Consider the following 24975-nt stretch of genomic DNA (forward strand, 5'->3'; position numbering starts at 1 on the left):
AGTTTGCAGATTTCCTTTGATCCAGTCGTCTGGCTATTTCTGTTCTGGCTCCGTTTTATGCCAGTGATTTGTGTTCTTGTTGCTCTGTGAGGACTATTTACTTTATTCATTAAAGACTGTTAACTGCATCCAGCCCTGGTCTTCCATCACTCTTACCTAACAGAATAATCCGACCAGAGATGGACCAGGCTAGTGGTAACCCCCTTCACAGTGCGGTAGAGCTCCAGGGTGTTCTGCTGGGTAAACATGAGGAGGATTTATCTGCCGCGAGACGTGCCGTTGATTCCCTGACCGCCCAGCTCTCGGATCTAACCCAGCAGTTCCATCACTACCGTCATGAAACCACTGCTTCAGCTGGACAGCACGACTCTTCTGAGCCACGTATTAACAACCCGCCGTGCTACTCTGGCGAGCCTTTGCAGTGCCGAGCCTTCCTCACCCAATGTGAGGTTGTTTTTTCCCTCCAGCCGTTCACCTATGCCAAGGATCGATCGAAGGTGGCTTATGTGATTTCTCTTCTCAATGGACGAGCTCGAGAGTGGGCGGCAGTGAACTGGGAGGCAGAGGTAGACTGCATCTTCAAGTTTTCTCTTTTTAAGGAGGAGATGATCCAAGTCTTTGAGACCGGTCTGCACACGGTCACGAAGCATCCCGCCTCCTATCCACCTTGCGCCAGGGAAAGAGGTCAGTCACTGATTTTTCGGTTGAGTTCCGTACCCTGGCCACAACGAGTGGATGGAACAACCCAGCACTCATCGCCCGCTTTCTCGAGGGCCTTAACTCTGAGATCAAGGATGAGGTTCTTGTTCGAGAGATTCCTGACACTTTTGATTCCCTTGTCGAGCTAGCTCTCCGCATCGAAAGACGTTTCGACATGCGACGAAGGGCTCGCAGAATGGAGGCTTCGTTACTTCCCGCCTCCACGGCGACCCAGCCACCTCTGTCATCTGCTGCTGATCCCGAGTCAATGCAGCTAGGGGGTCTTCGTATATCCTCACAGGAACGCCAACGCAGGATTATGAATCGCCTTTGCGTGTACTGTGCTGCCGCTGATCACTTTGTCTCCAGGTGCCCGGTAAAAGCCAGCGCTCATCAGTAGGCGGAGGGTTACTGGCGAGCGCTACATCACGGGTCTCTCCGTCTAAGTCCTGCACTTCCCTTCCCGTACACCTCCGCTGGCCGGGATCGTCAGTTTCCTGCTCTGCATTGCTTGATTCGGGGGTGGAGGGGAACTTCGTTGACGAGGCTTGGGCTTTGGAACAAGGTATTCCCCTCTTAGATTTACAAGACTCCACCCCCCTGTTCGCCCTAGATGGCAGTTCCCTTCCTAGGGTACAGAGAAGGACTTCTCCGTTGACTTTCACTGTTTCAGGAAATCATAGAGAGACTATTTCTTTTTTTATTTTTCAATCTCCTTTTACTCCTGTGGTTTTAGGCCACCCATGGTTAGTTCTCCACAACCCCCAGATTAACTGGGCGGAGGGCTCTATTCTATCTTGGAAACTGTCTTGTCATGTTGATTGTCTGTCTTCTGCTGTGCCCCCTGTCTCGTCCGTAACTGTTTTTCAGGAAGAGCCAGGTGATTTGTCTGGAGTCCCGGAGGAGTATCACGATTTGCGGGAGGTCTTCAGCCGTTCCCGGGCCACTTCTCTCCCCCCTCATCGCCCGTATGACTGTAGTATAGATCTTCTCCCAGGTACAACGCCCCCTCGGGGAAGACTATACTCGTTATCCGCTCCCGAACGGGAGGCGCCCGAGAGATACCTTTCTGATTCGCTCAACGCCGGTACCATCGTTCCTTCCTCGTCTCCAGCGGGAGCCGTTTTTTTCTTTGTTAAGAAGAAAGACGGTTCCCTGCGTCCCTGCATAGACTATCGGGGTTTAAATGATATCACTGTCAAGAATCGTTATCCTTTACCACTGATGTCATCTGCCTTCGAAGTCTTGCAGGGAGCTAAGATTTTCACGAAGCTCGATTTACGCAACGCCTATCACCTAGTGCGCATAAGGGAGGGGGATGAATGGAAGACCGTGTTTAACACGCCCCTAGGGCACTTTGAATACCGGGTTCTTCCGTTCGGATTGGTAAACGCCCCCACGGTCTTTCAAGCCGTAGTCAATGACGTCCTACGGGACATGCTCAACGTCTTTGTGTTCGTCTACCTTTTGATCTTTTCGCCATCACTCCAGGTGCACGTCAAACATGTTCGCCGTGTCCTCCAGCGTCTACTGGAGAATCGACTTTATGTAAAGGCAGAGAAATGCTCTTTCCACGCCCCCTCAGTTACGTTTCTAGGTTCAGTCATTTCAGCAGAGGGGATCGGTATGGACCCGGCCAAGGTCCAGGCGGTGACTGATTGGCCCGTGCCCGACTCTCGCCTCGCGCTGCAACGTTTTCTCGGGTTTGCGCATTTTTATCGTCGTTTTATACGAGGTTTCAGTCAAGTAGCCACTCCTCTTACAGCTCTGACCTCAATCAAGTCCCAGTTTAGGTGGTCAGAATCTGCGCAGACAGCGTTTAACGTTCTCAAGTCCTTTTTACTACCGCGCCTATTCTTCTTACTCCTGACTTCACTAAACAATTTATAGTCGAGGTCGATGCCTCTGAAGTGCGGGTTGGGGCCGTTCTTTCCCGGCGGTCCGCCGCTGACGGACGGATACACCCCTGTGCTTTTTTCTCTCACCGTCTTTCTCCTGCTGAGCGCAATTACGACGTGGGCAACTGCGAACTACTCGTCATCCGTCTAGCGTTAGGTGAATGGCGACAGTGGCTTGAGGGAGCTCCCGTTCCTTTCATTGTCTGGACAGATCACCGAAATCTAGAATATATCCGCAAGGCCAAGAGACTATAAACGCTCGTCAAGCCCGCTGGCCTCTATTCTTTACCCGTTTCGATTTTTCCATCTCGTATCGCCCAGGTACCAAGAACGTCAAGCCTGACGCGCTTTCTCGTCTTTTTGACTCCTCTTCTTCTTCTAAGCCCGAGGAGATTATTCCCCCGGGTCATATTGTTGGCACGACCGTCTGGGGAATAGAGAGGCTGGTTAAGCGTTCTCTATCTCGAGTCATAGTCCCACGCAACTGTCCTAAGGGGCTCCTTTTTGTCCCTGTATCCGCGCGTCGCGCTGTCCTTCAATGGGGACACACCTCTAAATTGACTGCCCATCCCGACGTCCGGGGCACCCTCGCTTTCATCCGTCAGCGCTTTTGGTGGTCTTCTTTAGAACGAGACGTGCAACGGTTTATTGCCTCCTGCGATACGTGCGCGCAGACTAAAGCTGGCAATTCCCCTCCGGCCGGTCTACTTTGTCCGTTACCGGTTCCTACACGACCGTGGTCTCATTTAGCTCTCGACTTTATCACCGGACTTCCTCTCTCGGAGGGTAACACCGTTATTTTGACCATGGTAGATCGTTTTTCTAAATCGGCCCATTTTATTCCACTCGCTAAGCTCCCCTCTGCCAAGGAAACCGCCAAGATCCCCAAACGAACGATCAAGCAGAACGGACAAATCAGATTGTCTCCCGTATGCTTCGCAGTCTCACCCATCAGAATCCCGCGTCCTGGTCACAACAACTATCCTGGGCCGAATACGCCCATAATTCGCTTCCCTCCTCTGCTACCGGTCTTTCGCCCTTCCATTGCTGTCTCGGCTATCAACCTCCGTTATTTGAGTCCCAAGACTCTGAATCTAATGTTCCGTCAGTGCAAGCTTTTATAAGCCGTTGCAAACGCACCTGGAAGAAAGTGCAGTCTGCTCTCTGTCGAGCTAGAAGACGCATGACAGTTACGGCTAATAGGCGCAGAATTAGAAGTCCTCGCTACGTTTGCGGCCAAAGAATGTGGTTATCCACTTCAAATTTACCTCTCCAGTCTGAATCACGTAAATTGTCTCCCCGCTTTGTTGGACCATTCTGCATTGTAAAGATCATAAATCCTGTCACAGTAAAGCTTCTCCTTCCGCCTAATTTACGCCGGGTTCATCCCATGTTTCATGTCTCTTGCATCAAACCAGTCATCCGTCCTCCCTCTCGCCCGGTCCGCGTCCCAAGTCTTGTCGATGATACCCCTATCTACAGGGTTCGCCGGATTCTCGACATGCGCCGTCGGGACGCGGCTGTCAGTATCTTGTCGACTGGGAGGGGTATGGTCCTGAGGAGAGAAGCTGGGTTCCCTCCCGGGACGTCCTGGATCCTTCACTCATCAATGATTTCCTCCGGTCTCGCCAGTCGGCCTCGGGAGCGCCAGGGGGCGCTCGTTGAGTGAGGGGTACTGTCATGATCCTGGCCTTTTTTCCTCTTTCTCTGTCTCCCTCTTGTGGTCACACACTCACACGCACACACTTCCACTTCTCTGCTCATTATCTCTTTCAGCTGGTTCCCCTTTCATTCCCTTCTCCTCACCTGTCCCTTTTTCCCTCTTGATTGTCTCTGCTTCTTATTCCCTCTTCCTTGCCCTGTCTTGTTGTCGGATTATTCAATGACCTATCGTGAAGATACGTTTGTTCACCTGTCCTGTCCTGTCTAATCCGAGAAGAGTGAAGTCATTATTTTGCTGTGTGTGTTATACTGCCATTGGACTGTGTATTATCCAGCTGTGCCTGTTTGCAGAGTACCTGTTCTGCGCTCGCCCTTGGCTGTTCACCCTGACTGCTGTCTTCACTATTTCTGACTGGCTGAATGCATCTCGGGGTCCCTGCCTCTGTCCTCGTGGAAGTTTGCAGATTTCCTTTGATCCAGTCGTCTGGCTATTTCTGTTCTGGCTCCGTTTTATGCCAGTGATTTGTGTTCTTGTTACTCTGTGTGGACTATTTACTTTATTCATTAAAGACTGTTAACTGCATCCAGCCCTGGTCTTCCATCACTCTTACCTAACACAGTCGTTTTAAGGTAGCTACAGGTATTATGTGGTTAAATGTCAAAATAACCCCAATTTCATACACTAGAGTTGTGTGGGGTGAGAGCAAATTAACCGCAATCTGCTGTGATATCAGAATCATGTTGCATTGTGGTCTATCTATGGATCTGTCTGAAGTGTACATATTAATTATATCCCTAACATGCAACTAATTGAATGAAATGGATGCTGAATGAAATGCATCTTTCAAAGTACACATTCGAAGACTAAATGCATCACAGTTGCACAACAAAGGCTGTTCTAGCTCAAAGGTTCATTCAAATGCGGCCTTCGTTTCTGTGAAATGAAGGGTAGCCTACAACAGATGGATCCTTTGTGGCCTTGCTACTTTTAGCCTTTTAGCCATCCAACCCTAGCCTACTTTTACTTTTATGTTTGTCCTTCATATGTTTCAGTATTTTATCCTGTATGTGTTGTATTAATTTTTTTGTCACTTATGTTTGATGCACATTTTTATTGAATGTGATAATGCTGTTGATATTGGACTATATAATTTTTATGTAAAGCACTTTCAACTGCATTTTATGTCTGAAAAGTGCAATATATTTTATTATTATACATGTAAATGTAATGTGACAGTTTAAAGGTCTATTCAACAGCATTTATACTATTAATGTCACAGACACGCCAGGCTACACCGTCACCCAATCACAGCGCACTCCCTCACCCAAATACTGATCACGCGCACCTGCACCTCATCATCACCCTCATCAACGACAGTATAAAGGACTCTCACACACACACACTCACTGTCCGGTCTCGTTAGCATCCAGATCTTACCTGAATGCTTACTTTAAGGACTCCAGTCGACTACTTACCTGTCTCCAGCGTGCTTCCCGTTCTCCCTCCGTGTACTCCGTCTTCGTGTGTGTTCTTCAACGTCATCTCTGCTCCAGGATTTCAGCATACTGCCAGCTCCACTTGCCTACAACAAAAAGGACAGTATTACCATTCTCATTATCACGATACACTTGCAAAGTTGCCTTCTACTCACCTGCTTCACTGTTGCTCATCTGGTTGTGAAACAAACATCGAAATACAATCATCGAACTCCGAATACAATTTATGTTGTCACTGTGGTGATGTAGCCTATAGCAGTGAAAGCAGTGGCGTAACTTTATTTTAAAAAGCGTCATCCTGCATCTGTGCAGTGCATGTTGGAGCTGATGGTGTGCTTATTTTAAACTTTATTTTTAAGCTTGGACATGAGTGTGTGTGTGTGTGTGTGTGTGTGTGTGTGTGTGTGTGTGTTTGTGTGAGTGGGTGGGTCGGGGGTAACAACAATTACAGAAATGACATTATACGTAGTACAATGAGATTAATTTATCAACAAAGTCATGTTTAATGAAACTTACATCTACTATAATACAATATTGTTAGTCCTGAAATTCACATAGACCTTTACTGTTGCTTTGTCGGACAAGCCATGGCGCTCTCACGCCACACATCATGTTCTCACAGAATGAAGTAGGCTACATCTTGGAGCAAAGAGGACTGACAACACGTCGACAGACAAGACAGAGCAGGTTACTTATGATATTAAACAAAGTCCCAGCTTTCAAACAATAGATACGTTTTGTAGCTCATTATTAATGTGTTGTGACAGATCACTGCATTTCAGTTCGAGCGGCACATTAACCGATCATCTCTTCCTACTACTAATAAACATGAATTAACATCAGTACACACCGTTTTTACCGACATTAGTTAACTCTCCTGTATGGTTTGTTTGTTAGACAAATACTGCATCATGTTTGGTCAGATCATCTGTCAATCAATCTTCTGGCAAAGGGTGAATTTCACTTCAGTGAATAAATACATAGAATTACATAAAATGCTCATCTGACTTAATGGTCTGCTGGTAGAACTTTTAAACGTTTAAACGAGGTTCTAATCCACCCTCTTTCCCTCCCCTAATTTTGAGGAATTAAATGGTAAATACTTTTCAGAAGTTAGATGTCTGTATTAATACACTATATTCAGCCTCTCATCCAGACTATTTTTACATGTCTGTATGATACTTGGCTACATTTAATTGAGGAATTAAATGTTAATTACTCATCTGTTTAGGGGGAAATTAGATGTCTGTATTAATCTACACTATATTCAGCCTCTTATGCAGACCATTTTTACTTGTCTGGTTGATATTTGGCTGCATTTAAATTTGAGGAATTAAATGACAATTACTCGTCTGATTTTGGGGAAATTAGACGCTTGTCCGGCCTTTCATCCAGACCGTGTTTACTGGTCTGGTTGATTTTGGCTGCATTTAATTCTGAGGAATTAAAAGGTGAATTTCTGGGGGGAAATGGGGAAAAAGGCCATTGAAGTTTGGGCAAAAACTAGTGATGTGTTTTTGTGTACTTTATTTATTTTTTCACAGCGCTGAGTGTCATATGGTGATTGTGAAACACGATACAACTCACATAATTTTATGGTGAAATTTGTTATTTTTTATGCTAATCCATCCAACCCGACCTCAAAGGCAATTCGTCCGTATTTTACGAGGTGGCTGATTCGTACAAATTCATACGACCTCACTCGTACGAATTCATACGTTTTTTGTATTTTACGAGTTGACAAATTCGTATGAATTCATAGGAATGACCTACCCTAACCTTGTAAAGAAAAAAAGCACTGTGCCTTTAATTCAGCGTAAGCGGCGCAACAAAATAGACTCGGCTCTGCCGCCTCTGCTCTGCTGCTCCTGCGACGTGCTGCCGCACCGCCTCTGCGTGCTTTGTACACACACCTTTCTGATTTGTTGTGTTTATGTTAGTAAATGTTGATAATGCGCAGATGTCAGCAAATGAAATGAACTCCAAATAAGTATTGACGTGCCTCTTGTCATTATGGCGATGTAGCCTATAGCAGTGAAAGTGAAAGTATTTTGGGTGTGTGTGTGGATCTCGCTCTGCTGTCGTTCAGTTTTCTTTCCGGTGGAAAAGTTTAGATTTGCGCAATTAGTTTTTCATTTCAACAAGTGCATTCTTGCTGTGTGGACTGACTGCTGCGAAGAATTTGGTAAGAATTCTATGCAGCCTACTTGTCTCTATTGCAATATCTATTTTTAGTTGACACAGCAATCTCTTTTATTTAGGCCTGTACACAAGTGTGAGCCGACAGAATAAAAACGATAATCGAATGTAGCCCAAATGTATATAAAACCTGTGAAATCCTGCTGTGAAATGCATTTGTGAGAAGCTACTTTTCTTCTTTTAGCAAACAAATCTACCACCAAAAATACTTTAACGAATCAAGTAAGTTTCACATTAGAGTTATTTGATTTATTGAATATACTTCAAACTTCTATTCTTACAGAAGTAAATTTCACCTCTGTGAAGGAAACGGCAGTCCTATTCTTGGTCTATTAATTCTTCAGCGTCTCGTCCTCGGATAATTATAAGCGAGATTGAAAAAGGTAAGATCTTTCAGTCTTATCATGATATATAGCCTACATTCATTTAGTACTTTTTAGTCAGATTAAATGTAGCCTCATAACTGAAATAGGGTAAAAGTACAATCAATGGACCAGATAAAGCTAAAGTGTTAAAGGTTAAGATTAAATATCAGCTGTTTTAACTATCAGCTGTTTAAACTAGGCTATTGCCACAGTAACAACTGCCATAAATCAACTGATATTGCTAGTGGGCAAGGCAAATTATTTAACAAAACTTAAAATCAATGCAGAAAGTAAGGTTTCATGTATATCTTGATGATCACAAAATAAAAGATGCATATAATCTTTCTCTCAGTTAAAATGGGAGTTTCAGCTGAAATGGGCATGTAATAATAAAACAGTTAAGATTTTACCGAAGAATATACGTTAAACTGTGACATGAGATGCAGACATGTTGGGAGAAGATGCATATGAACCTTAGTAATGATAATAAAAATATAAATAACAACAAAAAATACCCAAATGAGCCAAAACATTGTGATATGCTACCTAATTTGCTGTTGGTCCTCCATGTGCTGCCAAAACAGCGCCGACCTGTCGAGGCGTGGACTCTAAAAGACCCCTGCAGGTGTCCTGTATCTGGCACCAAGGCATTAGCAGCAGATCCTTCAAGTCCTGTAGATTGCTAGGTGCAGCTGCCAATGTTCAAACTTGTGGTCCAGCACATCCCACCGATGCTCATTTGAATTGAGATCTGGTGAATTTGGACTGGAGGCCATGGCAACACCTTGAATTCTTCATCTTGTTCCTCAAACCATTCCTGAACAATGTGTGCAGTGTGGCAGGCCAAGCTGAAAGAGGCGACTTCCACCAGGGAACACCATTGACATGAACATGGTCTGCAACAATGTTTAGGCATGTGGCACCTGTGACGTGTCAAAATTATATCCACATGAATGGCTGGACCCAGGTTTTCCCAGCAGAACATTTCCCAGAGCATTACACTACCAATTCCTAGGTTGAGCCTTTTGGGTCATTTTTTGGGGGTTATTTTTTCCAGTTTTTGGGTAGTTTTTGTGTTACCCAGATCCTGGGTCAGACATAACAACCCAGGGGTTGAGTTATTTACCACAGGTTTTTTGCGACCAGGAAGAGAGCAGTACAGCTCTGCCAAAATGTTGCATGTCTTAGGTAAAATACAGGTTTGTGTACATTTTATTTTATCTAAAATTCGTTATTTCTTTTATTTTTATTTAAAGCAACATATGATGTGAGTCACGATGCGAGTCACCTAAACGAGTGTCGCATTCGTCTTTTCGCGTGATGGAAATTTACATCCACATGAATGGCCGGACCCAAGTTTTCCCAGCAGAACATTTCCCTGAGCATCACACTCCCAAGTCCTAGGTTAAACACAAATTTTATGATTTTATTAAAAAATATACAGAATATAAATACTTAGGAGGATGTTAAAATATGTTCTCAGAATTGTACACTGATTATTCATGGACCGGTTATGGGGTCAGTCACAGCATATTTCAGCTACAAGTGAAACACAGGGCGGCGATCAAGTTAGCAGTTTCCCCGCCAAAAGCGAGCCATATCTGGCATGAGATGCAGAGCCGTTACGGTGCCAGGACAACAGAGACTGGTCGATTACACTTGAATAACTTCTAAATGTTTAATTTTTACTTCTAATATTTGTTAAACAAGCATAAATGTAGGCAATATGTATTTAAAATGAAGTATGAACACAACTTCTGTTTTGTATTGTCCCTTTGTATTGACATTCGTTCACAAAGAAGTCAGGTGTGAATTGATTCGCGCAGACACAAAAAGTAGAGTTGAGAGAGCATTTTCTTCGAAAACAAAATTAATCCACCTCGTCTTCAGTGGCTCAGATTTCAGGAGTAAATGGAGAGAGATATGTGGATTAATCCATCCAGCTACAGAACACCTAAAACTCTTGGGAGACATTATCATCAGTGCAGCAATGGCGGACTGTGTACTCGCTCAGGGCGGTTCTATGTTAAAACGGCAGTGTCTGTCAACATTCGTGGGCGGGGCCTGTGGCTAACGTCACACTGCCAGGGATCTGGAATCTGCTTGTTTCGAGAGACTGCTTATGATTTGTGGGGATTTAAAAAAAAAAAGAGTGGTTGGATTTTTATCATTATAGGGTGGTTGTGTATACACACTGCCAACACACATTTATAAACAACCCAAATTGGGTTGTTTAAAACCCAGTGTTTTTTATAGAGTGCATCTTTTCTACCCAGACATAGCTTTGTTAGGAGATAAACGATATTCGCTTCACCTGGACTGATCGCAGTGTTTTGGCTCATCAATGTATTTTCTGTTATTATTGTTTGTTTTTGTAGGCTTTATGGAATGTACATTTCCAGAAAAAACATACTCATTGCATGTTGCATCCACCCCTCCCCCCATATTTTCCACATTAACTTCACTTTTTTTATAACATGTGACATGATTCTTTTTTAGATGTCTACATTTGAAGATTATTGTATAATAACTCAGGAGGACCTGGAGGATATTAAAGATTCAATATCTACTCAGGATCTCCCATCAGCGATAAACACAATAAAAGAATACCTCAAACAGCAAGATCTTGTAGAACTTAACATTGGTGTGACGGGAGAGTCAGGTTCTGGAAAGTCCACGTTTGTCAATGCTTTCAGGGGTTTAGGGGATGAAGACGAAGGCTCTGCTGAAACTGGCCCAGTAGAAACCACTATGGAGCCTGAAGCTTACCTTCACCCAAAATACAAAAATGTGAAAGTGTGGGATCTTCCTGGAATTGGAACACCAAACTTCAAAGCCGATGAGTATCTTGAACTGGTTCAGTTTGAACGCTATGATTTTTTCATCATCATTGCTTCGGATCGGTTCAGAGAATGCCACACTCAGCTGGCCAAAGAGATCATGAGAATGGGGAAAAAGTTTTATTTTGTTCGTTCCAAGGTTGACCTTTGTATTACTGCTGAGAAGAGGAAGAAGAACTTTGATCAGAAAAAGACTCTGGATACCATCCGAGAGGATTGTAAAAATGGTTAGTTTATTCAGTTCACATTAGCAACAATGAGATTTAGATGTTATCTTTATGATTATTGTATTGAACCAGTAAAAACAATGATGTTTTTAATTAGACTGATAATTATTTATTAGCCTATATTATTTATACATTTATTATTATAAAATAATGTATAGTAATCCTTTATTTTTTATATATTTCATGATGCCCTATCCTGTTTCTGTCTAGGGCTGAGAAGGATCGGTATAGAGGATCCTGTCGTGTTCCTGATCTCTGGTTGGGAGCTCGGCAAGTATGATTTAAATCAGCTTCAGGAGAGGATGGAGAAAGAGCTTCCACAGCATAAGAGACGTGTGCTGATGTTGGCTTTGCCGAATATTACACTGGAGATTAATGAGAAAAAGAAGAAAGCTCTAGAGGAAAACATTGGAAAAGTTGCTTTCCTGTCTGCTTGTGTAGCTGTTATTCCTCTTCCTGGTCTTTCGATCACTGCAGATATAGCCATCATAGCAGATGAGCTGAGAAAGTACTACAGTGTGTTTGGTCTGGATGATCCATCCCTGCAGAAGCTCTGTGAAAGATCTGGGAAAACTGTAGAGGAACTGAAGAGTCTGATGAAGTCTCCTCTGCATCAAGGGATAAACACAAGTTCAATATTAACCTTGCTCGGTGCTGCGTCTTTTCTTATATCAGAAGATGCTGTTGAGTTACTTATGAGCTTCATTCCCATTATTGGCAGTGTGGTGGCAGGAGGACTGTCTTATCTGACTGTCTCAAGAATGCTGAAGAGAGCTCTGTATGACATTGCCGATGATGCTAGGAACGTGCTGATGGCTTCACTGGAGACTGAAGTGTAGAAAATGACAAGAATATGCAAAATTTAATACAAAATCTAATAGACATTTATGATATAGATTTCAAGTTTACATTATCTGTTGCTTTTATCCAAAGCAGCTTACATTTGAGGTACTATAAAATACAGACATGTGATTAAATGTGTAAGATTTGCTAGAATAATACCTTTGCAAATAAAAGTTATTTCTCCAAATGTATATTTGCTCAAAATTGACAATTCTTTACATCATTTATCAGTGTCTTGCCTGATAGATTTCTTTTGGTTCTCTCTTCTTTTTCGTTTACATTTCATAATTCATAGTTATTCAGTCATCCAGTGTCTCTGCACTACAATTATTGTTGTTATTTATCTCATAAAGTGTTGAATAAATACCTCCATCTGGGTTCAAACTTTATCCTTGAGTCTGGGTTTCCCTTACATTGCTCATTGCACATTACTTTAATTTGGCCTTTTTCATTATTTTGTTTTCAAAAGAATGATTTGCTTGTGTGTATTTGGATGCATATGTCAAACATTCTTAAAGTCTCGTCTCCTTACTATGGTAAAAACATTTTGCCCTTTGAGATTAACTTCAAACCTGGGTGTGTACACTCTCCTGACACTCCTTATTCTCATTGAACTTTTTCATAAACAAGTTACAGAACAGTTGAATAATCTGTCATACTCTAATCAGCCAAATACTAACTTTAAATAAAGTTATTTTATTTTAAACTAAATGTTTGTTTATTTGTAAATATTTATCAAGGACTCTAAGGAGTTTTTCTGATTGTTCTTGTGTGTTATATGCCACATGACCTTGTGTGTATTTGCAAGTCTACTTTCTTCACAATTAATTCATAGTTTCCCTTCAAGAAACAAAAAAGAAGGTTGATGCAGCTCTGAATAAACATACCATCCTATTTTAAGCCTCAATTAATGCAGATATCCACCCCAGTCAGTTTCCAAAATAGAAAAGTAAAAAAAAAAAGTTCAATTAAAATAAAATTTAAATATATATATTATAAGGGCTAAGGAGTTTATTTCATGTAATTTTGAGTATTTGCTTGTCAAGTGGTGTTCAACCTAATTTCCGTAGACCTCGAAACATATTGACATATGTTGACAACATCTAAAATGACTATTTACATATGAACAACTTTAGAGATGTACAAATGTTTATGAATCTTTATTGAATCTAAGTATAATTATTTGGGTGGTTGGGCAGTTATATGGGTCTATCAACGCCGCTGGGTGTTAATGCACAAATTTCAACAAATGAACTCCAGGTAAATATTTACGTCACTGTGACTCTTGTTACTACGGTGATTTAGCAGTGAAAGTGAAAGTTTTTTTTTTTTTTTTTTTTTTGGGTGGATCTCACACTGCTTTTGATTTATGTCCAGAGTAAAAGTTATTAGGTCTGCACAGTTACAGGCTTCATTTCAGATCTTCACTTCAGATTTGCTGTCAGTGTGTTCTTGCTCTGTGGATTATTCAGAAGATTTTGGTAAGAAAGATGTTTATAGAACTTTTCAAAACTTTTGACAGTAATGTATTTCTTGTTTAAAATGAAATGTTCAGAATTCTTGTGCTATCCTCTCACATTTAGCATGAGGCAGCAAAATAAAAACAAATATCTGGTATATATTTATTTAAAGTCTCCTTCAGTGCTATAATGTAAAATCCATTTGAGAAACATTGTTGAGAAACAAATGTTACATTGAAAATGCCTGATGAATCAATAAGGTTATACATTATAAGATGAATTCATGTATTAATTTGCACTCCTTGATTGAAATGTACTTCAAACTTTTCTTTACAACAGTAAATTTCACGAAGGAAACAACAGCCCCCCTATTCTTGGTCTAAGTTCTTCCTGTGTCTCGTGCTCTGAAACATAACGGTGAGATTGAAAAAAATATAAGAGGGTCTGTGTAATGCTTTAGAGTTCAGTTTTCAAACCACACCTATTAATTTTTTTTTTTTTTACTTTTTTGTTTTTGCATTTAAGATTTAAGATTGACTCCTGTGATGTCTACAAGTTTACTTTGCATGAGCACAATACCCCTTATTGAAAAGTGTGCATGGCAAATCTTTTACGAAACTTAAAATGAGTGTATTGGTTTGAAAAGAATGGTTTCATGAATCACGTCTTGACTATAGGACCTCCCATCAGATAAAATGGGACTTTCCCCCGGTTTCACAGAAGGCTTAAGCCTAGTCCCATGAATAAAATGCATGTCTTAACTGAAAGCAACTTGCACTTACATATCCTAAAATTTTTCTAAGGCACGTTTATAAAAGCTACTTAAATGCCCTAGTATTGAACAAAGGACTAATCCTGGTTTAATCTAAGCCCCACCTGTGAAACCGGGCCTTTAAGTTTCAGCTAAAATGGCCCAACACACAGAAAGGGACTGTCTGTCACGGTTCAGCAAAGGGGTGTAGGTAAGCAGCATATCCTGTTTGAAACACAGATTACTGGATAAACACAGGTGTTACAAAAGAGGGAACTGATAGTAACCATAGTGAGAAACTAGAACGTAAAGAGTAACCTAGGATACAAGTGGCAGAAAACTGAGAACAATGGAGACAGGAGACTGAAGATAAACAAACAAAAGAGTTCATGAAAATGAAACTAACTGAACATAATTGTGGCACTGACATCTTAAGCTGTTGTTTTACGCAACAAATATTTTCGACAGTTTCTTTTTATAACACTGTTGAACTTGACGGTTCTTTTTTAGATGTCTACATTTGAAGATTTCTGTATAATAACTCAGGAGGACCTGAAGGATATTAAAGATTCAATATCTACTCAGGATCTCCCATCAGCAATAAACACAATAAAAGAATACCTCAAAAAGCAAGATCTTGTAGAACTTAACATTGGTGTGTCGGGAGAGTCAGGTTCTGGAAAGTCCACGTTTGTCAATGCTTTCAGGGGTTTAGGGGATGAAGAAGAGGACTCTGCTAAAACTGGCCCAGTAGAAACCACTATGGAGCCTGAAGTTTACCTTCACCCAAAATACAAAAATGTGAAAGTGTGGGATCTTCCTGGAATTGGAACACCAAACTTCAAAGCCGATGAGTATCTTGAACTGGTTCAGTTTGAATGCTATGATTTTTTCATCATCATTGCTTCGGATCGGTTCAGAGAATGCCACACTCAGCTGGCCAAAGAGATCAAGAATATGGGGAAAAAGTTTTATTTTGTTCGTTCTAAGATTGACTCATGCATTGATGCTGAGAAGAGGAAGAAGAACTTTGACCAGAAAAAGACACTGGATACCATCCGAGAGGATTGTAAAAATGGTTAGTTATTAAGTTTGTTATGACAATAATTTGAACAAGAAAATGTTTAAGATGTTGTGTTTTCACATTGAACAAATATAGTTTACTAATGTAAAAACAACAATAAAGGATTATATTGAAAATGATACATAGCCTATTTAGAAATAATAATAATTATTATTATAAAATATGACTTATTTCATGATGCCCATTCTTGTTTCTGTATAGGGCTGAGAAAGATTGGTATAGAGGATGCTGTCGTGTTCTTGATCTCTAGCTTTGAGCTCGGCAAGTATGATTTAAATCAGCTTCAGGAGAGGATGGAGAAAGAGCTTCCACAGCATAAGAGACATGTGCTGCTGTTGGCTTTGCCGAATATTACACTGGAGATTAATGAGAAAAAGAAGAAAGCTTTAGAGGCAAATATTGGAAAAGTAGCTTTGCTGTCTGCTTGTGTGGCTACAGTTCCTCTTCCTGGTCTTTCAGTTGCTGTGGATTTAGCCATTGTCAAAAAAGAGACTGAAATGTACTACAATACCTTTGGTCTGGATGATCCATCTCTACAGAAGCTTTGTGAGAAATCTGGGAAGACCATTGAGGAACTGAAGAGTCTGATGAAGTCGCCACTGCGTGGTGGGATAAACCCAGCTTCAATATTATCTTTACTGGGTACTGCATCCCTGGCTATGGCTGAAAATGCAGTTGAGTATGTTGTGAGCCTCATACCCATTCTTGGCTCTTTGATGGCAGGAGGAATGTCCTATATGACAGTCTCAACAATGCTGAAAAAAGCTCTGAATGACATAGCAGAAGATGCCAAAAATGTATTAATGGCTTCAGTGGAAACTGCTGTGTAACAGAACGTGTCAGGATAGAAATTTACTGTTGCTTTTATTCAAACTTACATTTGAGGGGGGGGAAGTACTGCTTGTTTGGCAAAATAAGTAACTGTTTTTTTTTTTTTATTATTATTTTAGATGTAGTAAATTTATGTTAGTACAATAAACATAATATTGCATTTCTTTTCATTTTGCATTTCTTATTGTCAACTGTAATAAATGTATTAAATGTAATACATTTGGTTTTGACCCTCTCTTCCTTTTACTTTACTTTCCCCTTGGACAAATAGTGCTGCAACATCACCTCTGTTGCCACTGCTACACTTAGGATGCTGTAACAATAGTCCACTGAAGGTGAGTTGAAGAACCCATGTGCTTTTTTTTACTATATAATCCAAAGTGAGCAAATACAAAACAAAGACTTGACTGGAACATGAGCAGACTTGACCAAAACACTCACCAATAGCAGGGTTACATAAATCCAATACACGAAAAAGTAACATGGAAAACAATAGGCTTTAAATGCATGAACTTGGGGAACACATGACTAAAACAACCAATGACAACATGACACATTCACAAGGGGAACACATGGCAAGATTACATATAGGAACAGGGAAATCACATAACAGGACCATGGAGAAGAGGGACATGGTGCAGTGGTGAACCTGGACCAGGGCCATGGAGCAATGGGAGAACTGAGCACTGGAGGACTCAGGGGTTGAAGCAGTCTCTGGAGCAGACTCTTGGGCTGAAGCAGTCTCTGGAGCAGACTCTTGGGCTGAAGCAGGCTCTGGAGCAGTTTCGTGAGCTGAAGTGGGTTCTGGAGCAGGTTCAAGGGTTGATGTTTGAGATTATGTTTGAGCAGTATGTGGCCCAAACACACGTGATGGCCATCGCCATTTAAAGCCAGTCTTGAACACCTAGGAACAGCCTCACTGACTTCATGTGAAATGTTCATGATGACTGGGAACACTGATGTGACATCCATGATGGTTGAACACTGTAATACCCATATTGGCTGGCCTAATATCCATGACAGCTGGAAACTCTGGCGTGGCAGCCATTTTGGCTGATGACTGTGGCATGGCTGCCATCTTGGCTGAGGGCTCAGGCGTGATGGGCATCTTGGCTGATGACTCTGGCGTGGCGGCCATCTTGGCTGTTGAGTCAGGCGTGGCGGCCATCTTGGCTGAAGGCTCTGGCAAGGCAGCCATGTTGTGAAGAGGTTCTTGAGTGACAGTCATGTCATGAAGAGGCTCTGGAGTGGCAGCCATGTCATGAAGAGACTCTGGAGTGGCAGCCATGTCATGAGGAGGCTCTGGAGTGACGGCCATGTCGTGAAGAGGCTTTTGAGTGATGCCATGTCGTAAAGAGGCTCTGGGATGAAGGCCATGTCGTGAAGAGCCTCTGGAGTGATGTCCATGTCATGAAGAGGCTCTTGAGTGGCGGCCATGTCATGAAGAGGCTCTGGAGTGACGGCCATGTCATGAGGAGGCTCTGGAGTGACGGCCATGTCATTAAGAGGCTTTTGAGTGGTGGCCATGTCGTAAAGAGGCTCTGGGATGAAGGCCATGTTGTGTAGAGGCTCTGGAGTGACGGCCATGTCGTGAAGAGGCTCTTGAGTGACAGCCATGTCATGAGGAGGCTCTGGATTGACGGCCATGTCATGAAGAGGCTTTTGAGTGGTGGCCATGTCGTAAAGAGGCTCTGGGATGAAGGACATGTTGTGTAGAGGCTCTGGAGTGACGGCCATGTCGTGAAGAGGCTCTGTGGTGACGGCCATGACGTGATGACACTTTGGCATGGCAGACATGATGGATGAGGGCTCTGACTTGGTAGACATGACATGAACAGGCCCTGGCTTGGTAGACATGATGTGAATAAATCCTGACAAACAGTCGGGGAGGTGGAAACAATCTGGCACGGTGGGTACTAAATCTATTTAACTTATAACATGAAAGTAAGGTTAATAATATAACTTAGAGAACAAAATTTTCAGTTTTACTCAAATTAGGGTGATGCAAAAATGAGTACACCACACTGAAAATCTCTGGAGAAAAGCTAAATTTTAGACTACAAATGTCTAATTTAACAAGAATTCAACCACAGGTGAGACTAATTATTCATTACACAGGTGTCCAGCAGACAGTTGACTATAAAAGTGTGTTAAAACCCCTTCCCATTTCATGCTGTCAGCAATGGCACCAAATGGAAGAGAAATGTCACAATACCTGAGAAAGAAAATAATTTCTTTACACCAGAAAGGTGAAGGCTACAAGAAGATCAGCAAAGCTTTACTTATCAGTCAGAATAAAAAAAGATGGAACTGCAACATCTCACAGAGACGTCCAGGTCGTTCACAGAAGTTAACACCTCGACAGGAGCATCTTTTGATGAGAAGGGTTGAAGAAAATCGGCATGCAAGTTCACTGCAGTTATCTAAAGAAGTAGAAAGCCAAACTATGGTGACTATTTCCCATGACACAATACGGCGTACATTGCAGAGGAATGGCATGCACGAGTGCCGTCCTCGAAAGAAGCCTTTCCTAAAGCCCAGGCAGCCCACCTAGAGTTTGCCAGGGCCCATGCTGTCAAAGATGAAGACTACTGGGACTCTATACTCTGGAGAGATGAGAGCAAGATAAATGTTTTTGGAACGGATGGCTTTAAAACTGTATGGCGTCACCAAGGTGAGGAACACAAAGAAAAATGCATGGTGCCTACAGTGAAACATGGTGGTGTCAGTGTCCTTGTGTGGGGCTGCATGAGTGCTGCTGATGTCAGGGAGCTGCATTTCATTGATGGCATCATGAATTCACTGATGTACTGCTCTATACTGAAAGAGAAGATGCTACCATCACTCCATACACATCTAAGGCCACTGTTGGATTTCTGAAGAAGAACAGGGTGAAAGTGATTCAGTGGCTCCTGATCTGAACCCAATCGAACACCTATGGGGAATTCTGAAGAGACAAGTTAAGCATCACTCTCCATTCAGCATCCAGTCTCTAAAAGAGGTCATTCTTAGAGAATGGAAAAGATAGATGTTGCAAACTTGGTCTTGTCAACATTTTGGAAAATGTTTTGGTGTTCATTGAGATATTGTTTTAAAATGTTACTTTTCAAAGGGGGTGTACTCATTTACGCTGAGCACTGTAAATCCAATACACAACAAAGTAACATGACTAAAACAACCAATAGATGTGTTCGACATTAGCTGCGGCTGGATGTAAGATGTACTGGATGTACTCTGCAGTAGCCGCTTGCAGTCAGGGAGGAGCTGAAAACGGAGACGTGAATCTGGACACTTTCTGCTTCCTATAGTGATGCTCATGCTGCGTTTGCATACTTTATCACAGCTGAAACACTACAAGACTGAACAAGTAATACATGCACATAACAGCACTGTTTTCACAAATTCACGTTTTTGTAGTTTACATGGAGACGATAATGGAATTGGTTTCAAAAACTTGCACACCGTTGTTGTGTAAATGAATGGCCAAAACATAAAAAGTTTTACGTTTTTAGTTGAAAAACCTTTCCGGCCAATTATAGGCCAACCTATGCAAAACTGACAAAAAGACATTTATGATGTATATTTATATCATAAATCTGAAAATTGATAAAACATTATTAACTATTGTTAAGTTTGGTAAAAAAGGAAACTACAGTTAGGCCTACATATGTTGTACCTTACTTGTTGTGTTGATTTATGTTTGGATGTTTCCCTAATCTGGAGGTTTTGGCAGATTGTTTGAGAACACAGTATAATTTCTCTTTACTTACATGTACATGTATTTAGTAACTTAGTTTGGGTAGCTCTTGACCCACATCTGTCTGTTTATTTCGCAATGGTGTTCACACAAATGTATCTAGGGTACTATACATACACAAACAATTAAAATGCAATTTTTTATACCTTTATTTTCCTTTATATACAGACATTTCCTTTTATTTGTCCATTTTTACGATTTAAGTATTAATAAAAGTTTTTTTTCTGCTGCTATCGTCAAGTAATTATTTTGAAAGTTCCACCCGGAGCAGTAGGCGGCGCTGTGGGATTCAGCGTTTATCCGTACACACAGTGGACACGTCATGCTAGCGGAAGACTGAAATCATCTGCGCGTGCGTTGAACTGTCTTCGTAATTTTGAGGCTCAAACCAGCGGAGGAAGGTAAAGTGGCTGCTAAATTTTTATGTTTAAAAAAATATATATGCTGAGAATGACGCATGAAAACGATTTTGTCTGTGAATGTATATAAGGAAACAGTCGACGTTGTCTGTACAATAGTCTCAAGACGAATATGAAGTAACGTACACGTAATCACAGTTTGTCACCTTGTTTAAATGATTGTATAAGAATTTCATCATTCCACTAATTGAAATCTTTTAATAGTTTTATTCTAGTGCAATAAATATCATTAGCCGAGTTCAGTACAGTAATGACGCTGAAATTCAGTAGTTTGTAGCGGTTGTGTATGTGACTGGTGTTGTACACGTAAGCATACAAAATGAACTGTCTTGATTTTAAAAATATTAAAATATGTCTGTTTTAAAAGATGTATTATATTTCAGAACAGATCTCTGTATTATAGAACCGTTATTTGACAACATGTGCCTTTTATTTGGAAATTTCATTCATTCATCCTTTCATGCATGCAGATGTTGCCTCTTACAGAGTTCACTGTACTTGGGTAAAGTTGGTTTTATATTCGCACATTCGGACTTCTGATAAATTCAGACTTTCCAATAAATGTGCAGTAAATGAATGTTTGCGAATTTTAAGCAGCGACATGATATTGACAACCAACGATTGTCAGCTTACAACATTTTTCACAGTCTATCAAAATAGGCACGTATTGTTTTAATGGCATATTTGGTTTGTGAATGTCCAATGTAGTGTGATTAACAAAGCTGTTGAATACGGATGTCCGAATGTGCGAATATAAAACCAACTTTACCCAAGTCTGCACTGTCTATTATAGCTCAACCAACTGTAAGACTGAGTATAAATCGATGTTTTCTCAAGTGACTTCATTCTTCTTAATTGCCCTGTTTCTCTATCCACCTCTACACACAGATGTAGTGACAGCATTTTAGTTGTAGTGTCTTTTTATGCAAGTTTAAATGTTTATTACCCTTGTATACCATTAGCAGTTGGTCTGTTTTGTATAATAAATACTCCATTTTCCCCACAGATGAGGGTGTTCTGTGTATTTGCTCTGGTTGCTGTGATGGGTCTGGTGGCAGGAGAAGAAGGGGCTCGTCTGTTGGCATCTAAGTCCCTGTTGAACCGATACGCTGTAGAGGGACGAGATCTTACTCTGCAATACAACATCTACAATGTGGGCACCAGGTAATGTCCTCTTTCTCTCAGAGGTTAAAGGGTTACTTCACCCAAAAATTCATTCTTATTCACTCTCATGCCGTTCCACACCCGTAAGACCTTTGTTCATCTTTGGAACACAAATTACGATATTTTAGTTAAAATCCGATGGCTCAGTTAGGCCTGCATAGGGAGCAATGACATTTCCTCTCTCAAGATCCATTAATGTACTAAAAACGCATTTAAATCAGTTCATGTGAGTACATTGGCTCAATATTAATATTATAAAGCGACGATTGGTGATTAATATTATAAACCGATTCAACCGATTTTTAGTACATTAATGGATTTTGAGAGAGGAAATGTCATTGCTCCCTGTGCAGGCCTCACTGAGCCATCGGATTTCAACTAAAATACCTTCATTTGTGTTCTGAAGATTAACGAAGATCTTACGGGTGTGGAACGGCATGAGGGTGAATAATAAATGACAGAATTTTCATTTTTGGGTGAACTAACCCTTTAAGGGCAGTTTTGAACAGATGGGGATGACTAATGGGGTGATTTATAATCTAGTTCGTTATTGTACTTAATTTTTTGTTTGTTTGTTTTGCCTAGTGCTGCACTGGAGGTCGAGTTGTCAGATGACTCTTTCCCCCCTGAAGATTTCGGCATTGTTTCAGGAATGCTCAATGTGAAATGGGATCGTATTGCTCCGTATCCTCCTTCAAAAAGCAATAGCTGTTCTGTTTACTATCCTGTTTTGATCTTTTCATATGTGAGAATATATTCTGAGTACTTTACACTCTGTTAGTAATCCCATTAAATCTTTATACAATCACTTCTGTCTTTACTGATAGCACTTAACATTATCAGAACTGTGGCACAGTCAGGATGCTTTATTTACTTTTGCTCTTTAGTAGATTATGTTCCCTAACTATTCCTCTCTATAGTGCCAGTAATGTTTCTCACACAGTGGTTCTGCGGCCACTGAAAGCTGGATACTTCAATTTCACTTCTGCTTCAGTTAGTTACCTGGCACAGGAAGGTGGACAGGTTGTGGTAAGTGGAGTCTCCTGATACCTTTCATGTACCAGTGTAAGGAATTTTTTTTTTTTTTTTATAAATGTGCCTCAATTAGCCATAATAATATGAAAATGGCCTGGCTTGTGGCTTTATACATAATCTTCTAGTTTACCCAAAAATGAAAATTCCACACCTGTAAGATTTGTTCATCTTCGGAACACAAATTTAGATATTTTTGATAAAATCTGAGGACTCAGTAAGGTCTGCATTGCCAGAAAGCTAATCAACGCTTTCAAACGCCCAGAAAGCTACTAAAGACGTATTTTAAACCGTTCATGTGGCTACAATGGTTCAACATTAATGTTATGAAGTGACGAGAATACTTTTGTGTGCCAAAAAAACAGAATGACTATCTAGTGATGGACAAAACACTGCTTCATGAAGTTCATTCGAAGCTTTACAAATCTTTTGTTTCGAAATCAGTGGTTTGAAGCATGTATCAAACTGCCAAAGTCACGTGAACCATTGAAATTTCTAAACGTTGCGATGGAACGAAGCCTTATTTACTGAAATCATGTGACTTTGGCAGTTTGATACACACTCCGAACCACTGATTCAAAACAAAAGATTTGTGAAGCTTCATGAAGCAGTGTTTTGAAATCGGCCATCACTAGATGTTGAATAAATTTTTTTTATTTATTTTTTTATTTTATTTTTTTGGTGCACAAAAAGTATTCTTGTCACTTCATAACCTTAAGGTTGGACCACTGTAGTCACATGAACTGTTTTAAATGTTTTTACTACCTTTCTGGGCATTTGTAAGTGTTAAGTATGTTGCTGGCAATGAAGGCCTCAGTGAGCCATTGGATTTTATCCAAAAAAATATCTTAATTTGTTCCGAAGATGAACGAAGGTCTTACGGGTGTAGAACGACATGAGGGTGAATAATTAATGAGAGACCTTTCATTTTTGGGTGAATTAACCCTTTACGTCAGTGAGGTTTATTTATTTATTTTTTTATTTTTTTATCATTGAATAACTTTCTGCATTAATCTGTCCATTAATTTTATTGATTACAATAAGTTAGATCCACTACACCATAATATTAGATGGTAATAAATTGTATGATAACATTTTATATATATATTGTGCACAATACTTTTTTTATGTTAAAAAACAAAAATATATATATATATATATTACATACACACACACAAATAAATACAGTATACTAAGGTCAATACTCACTTTTGTGGCCAGCAGTTTAGACATTAATGGCTGTGTGTTGATTTATTTTGAGGGGACAGCAAATGTACACCTTTACACACACACACACACATACATTATATATATATATATCATAACTTTTAAAGTTACATTTAATACTGTAAAATATATTATTCCAATAAAGATAAAAAATTTGCAAAACACTGCATTGGTTGTTAGCCAAGTCATTCTTTTCTTCTCTTCTATTAGGTTGGTTACACAAGTGCTCCAGGTCAGGGAGGCATTCTGGCCCAGAGAGAGTTTGACAGGCGCTTTTCTCCACATTACGTAAGTGATTCAGCAATGCTTTGATTTGGAAAATGGAGTAAAGTGACTTTCAATGTATCCTGTGCTGTTATATGTAAGTGTAAACTTTTCTCTTTCTCTCTCTAATAGTTGGACTGGGCAGCTTTTGGTGTCATGACCCTTCCCTCCATTGGCATTCCTCTGCTCCTGTGGTACTCCAGCAAGAGGAAGTACGACTCGCCGAAGAGCAAAAAGAACTGAGATATCAATTACAGGACAAAAACAGATCAGGGATCATTGTGTGAGTGTGGGGGGAGGGGTGTTAAGTGAATTATGGTGGGTGGGTTGAAAATGATGTTTTTGAATAAATTAATTACCCATATTGGGGTAAATGGTCAATGATTTAATCTGTTTTTAAGTGATGTTGGTCTTTATCAAATAATTTTTTGGAGCGATCTGGGGATTGAAGCATAAAGTAGGAGGATCATTGACATTTGCTTTTGACATTAAAGTGGCCATTCCATGATGGCCTTAGGTGCACCATCTTAGTTTTTGTTTTGTTTTTTTTGTAACCATTCTCAGATGCTCAAATGCTAAACAGAACTGTACAGTCCTTCATGATCAATGGTGGGCTAGTTTGTGGAAATAAAAGAAGGTTTTACAGAGATGCTTTCATTGTGTCTCTTCACTTTCATCTGTGGTGTTCTGTGATGTTTTTCCTCATGCAGTGGTTGGTGTATTTTTGGTCTTTTATGGGAATGTCATTGGTCAAAA

At 40.7% G+C, this 24975-nt stretch overlaps 3 protein-coding genes across 5 annotated transcripts; all 3 read left to right on the forward strand.

Moving 5' to 3' along the window:
- The first annotated feature begins 7594 nt into the window (after window positions 1-7594).
- Window positions 7595-12890, forward strand: LOC137037555 (interferon-inducible GTPase 5-like). Of its 2 annotated transcripts, none has more exons than XM_067411614.1 (4): window positions 7595-7941; window positions 8239-8338; window positions 10820-11387; window positions 11598-12890. In XM_067411614.1, exons 3-4 carry the CDS (start codon window positions 10820-10822, stop codon window positions 12224-12226), a joined length of 1197 nt encoding a protein of 398 aa, XP_067267715.1. In that variant the 5' UTR covers window positions 7595-7941; window positions 8239-8338; the 3' UTR covers window positions 12227-12890. The 2 variants fall into 2 exon arrangements, with proteins under 2 accessions (XP_067267715.1, XP_067267716.1); XM_067411615.1 differs by lacking the exon at window positions 7595-7941 and adding an exon at window positions 7984-8113.
- Window positions 12891-13622: 732 nt separating this feature from the next.
- Window positions 13623-20491, forward strand: LOC137037792 (interferon-inducible GTPase 5-like). 2 transcript variants are annotated; one of them, XM_067412085.1, is made up of 6 exons: window positions 13623-13711; window positions 14030-14107; window positions 14952-15519; window positions 15727-16199; window positions 16628-16691; window positions 20355-20491. In XM_067412085.1, the coding sequence occupies exons 3-5, from the start codon at window positions 14952-14954 to the stop codon at window positions 16673-16675; spliced, it is 1089 nt and encodes a 362-aa protein (XP_067268186.1). In that variant the 5' UTR covers window positions 13623-13711; window positions 14030-14107; the 3' UTR covers window positions 16676-16691; window positions 20355-20491. The 2 variants fall into 2 exon arrangements, with proteins under 2 accessions (XP_067268186.1, XP_067268185.1); XM_067412084.1 differs by lacking the exons at window positions 16628-16691; window positions 20355-20491 and having other exon boundaries at window positions 15727-16404.
- On the forward strand, window positions 20419-24868 carry ssr2 (signal sequence receptor, beta). Its single transcript, XM_067412086.1, has 6 exons — window positions 20419-20514; window positions 21539-21696; window positions 22282-22380; window positions 22617-22725; window positions 24166-24243; window positions 24352-24868. The coding sequence occupies exons 2-6, from the start codon at window positions 21539-21541 to the stop codon at window positions 24460-24462; spliced, it is 555 nt and encodes a 184-aa protein (XP_067268187.1). The 5' UTR covers window positions 20419-20514; the 3' UTR covers window positions 24463-24868.
- Window positions 24869-24975: the final 107 nt, after the last annotated feature.

Source organism: Chanodichthys erythropterus, chromosome 15, assembly GCF_024489055.1.
Source record: "Chanodichthys erythropterus isolate Z2021 chromosome 15, ASM2448905v1, whole genome shotgun sequence".
NCBI classification, from domain to species: Eukaryota; Metazoa; Chordata; class Actinopteri; order Cypriniformes; family Xenocyprididae; genus Chanodichthys; species Chanodichthys erythropterus.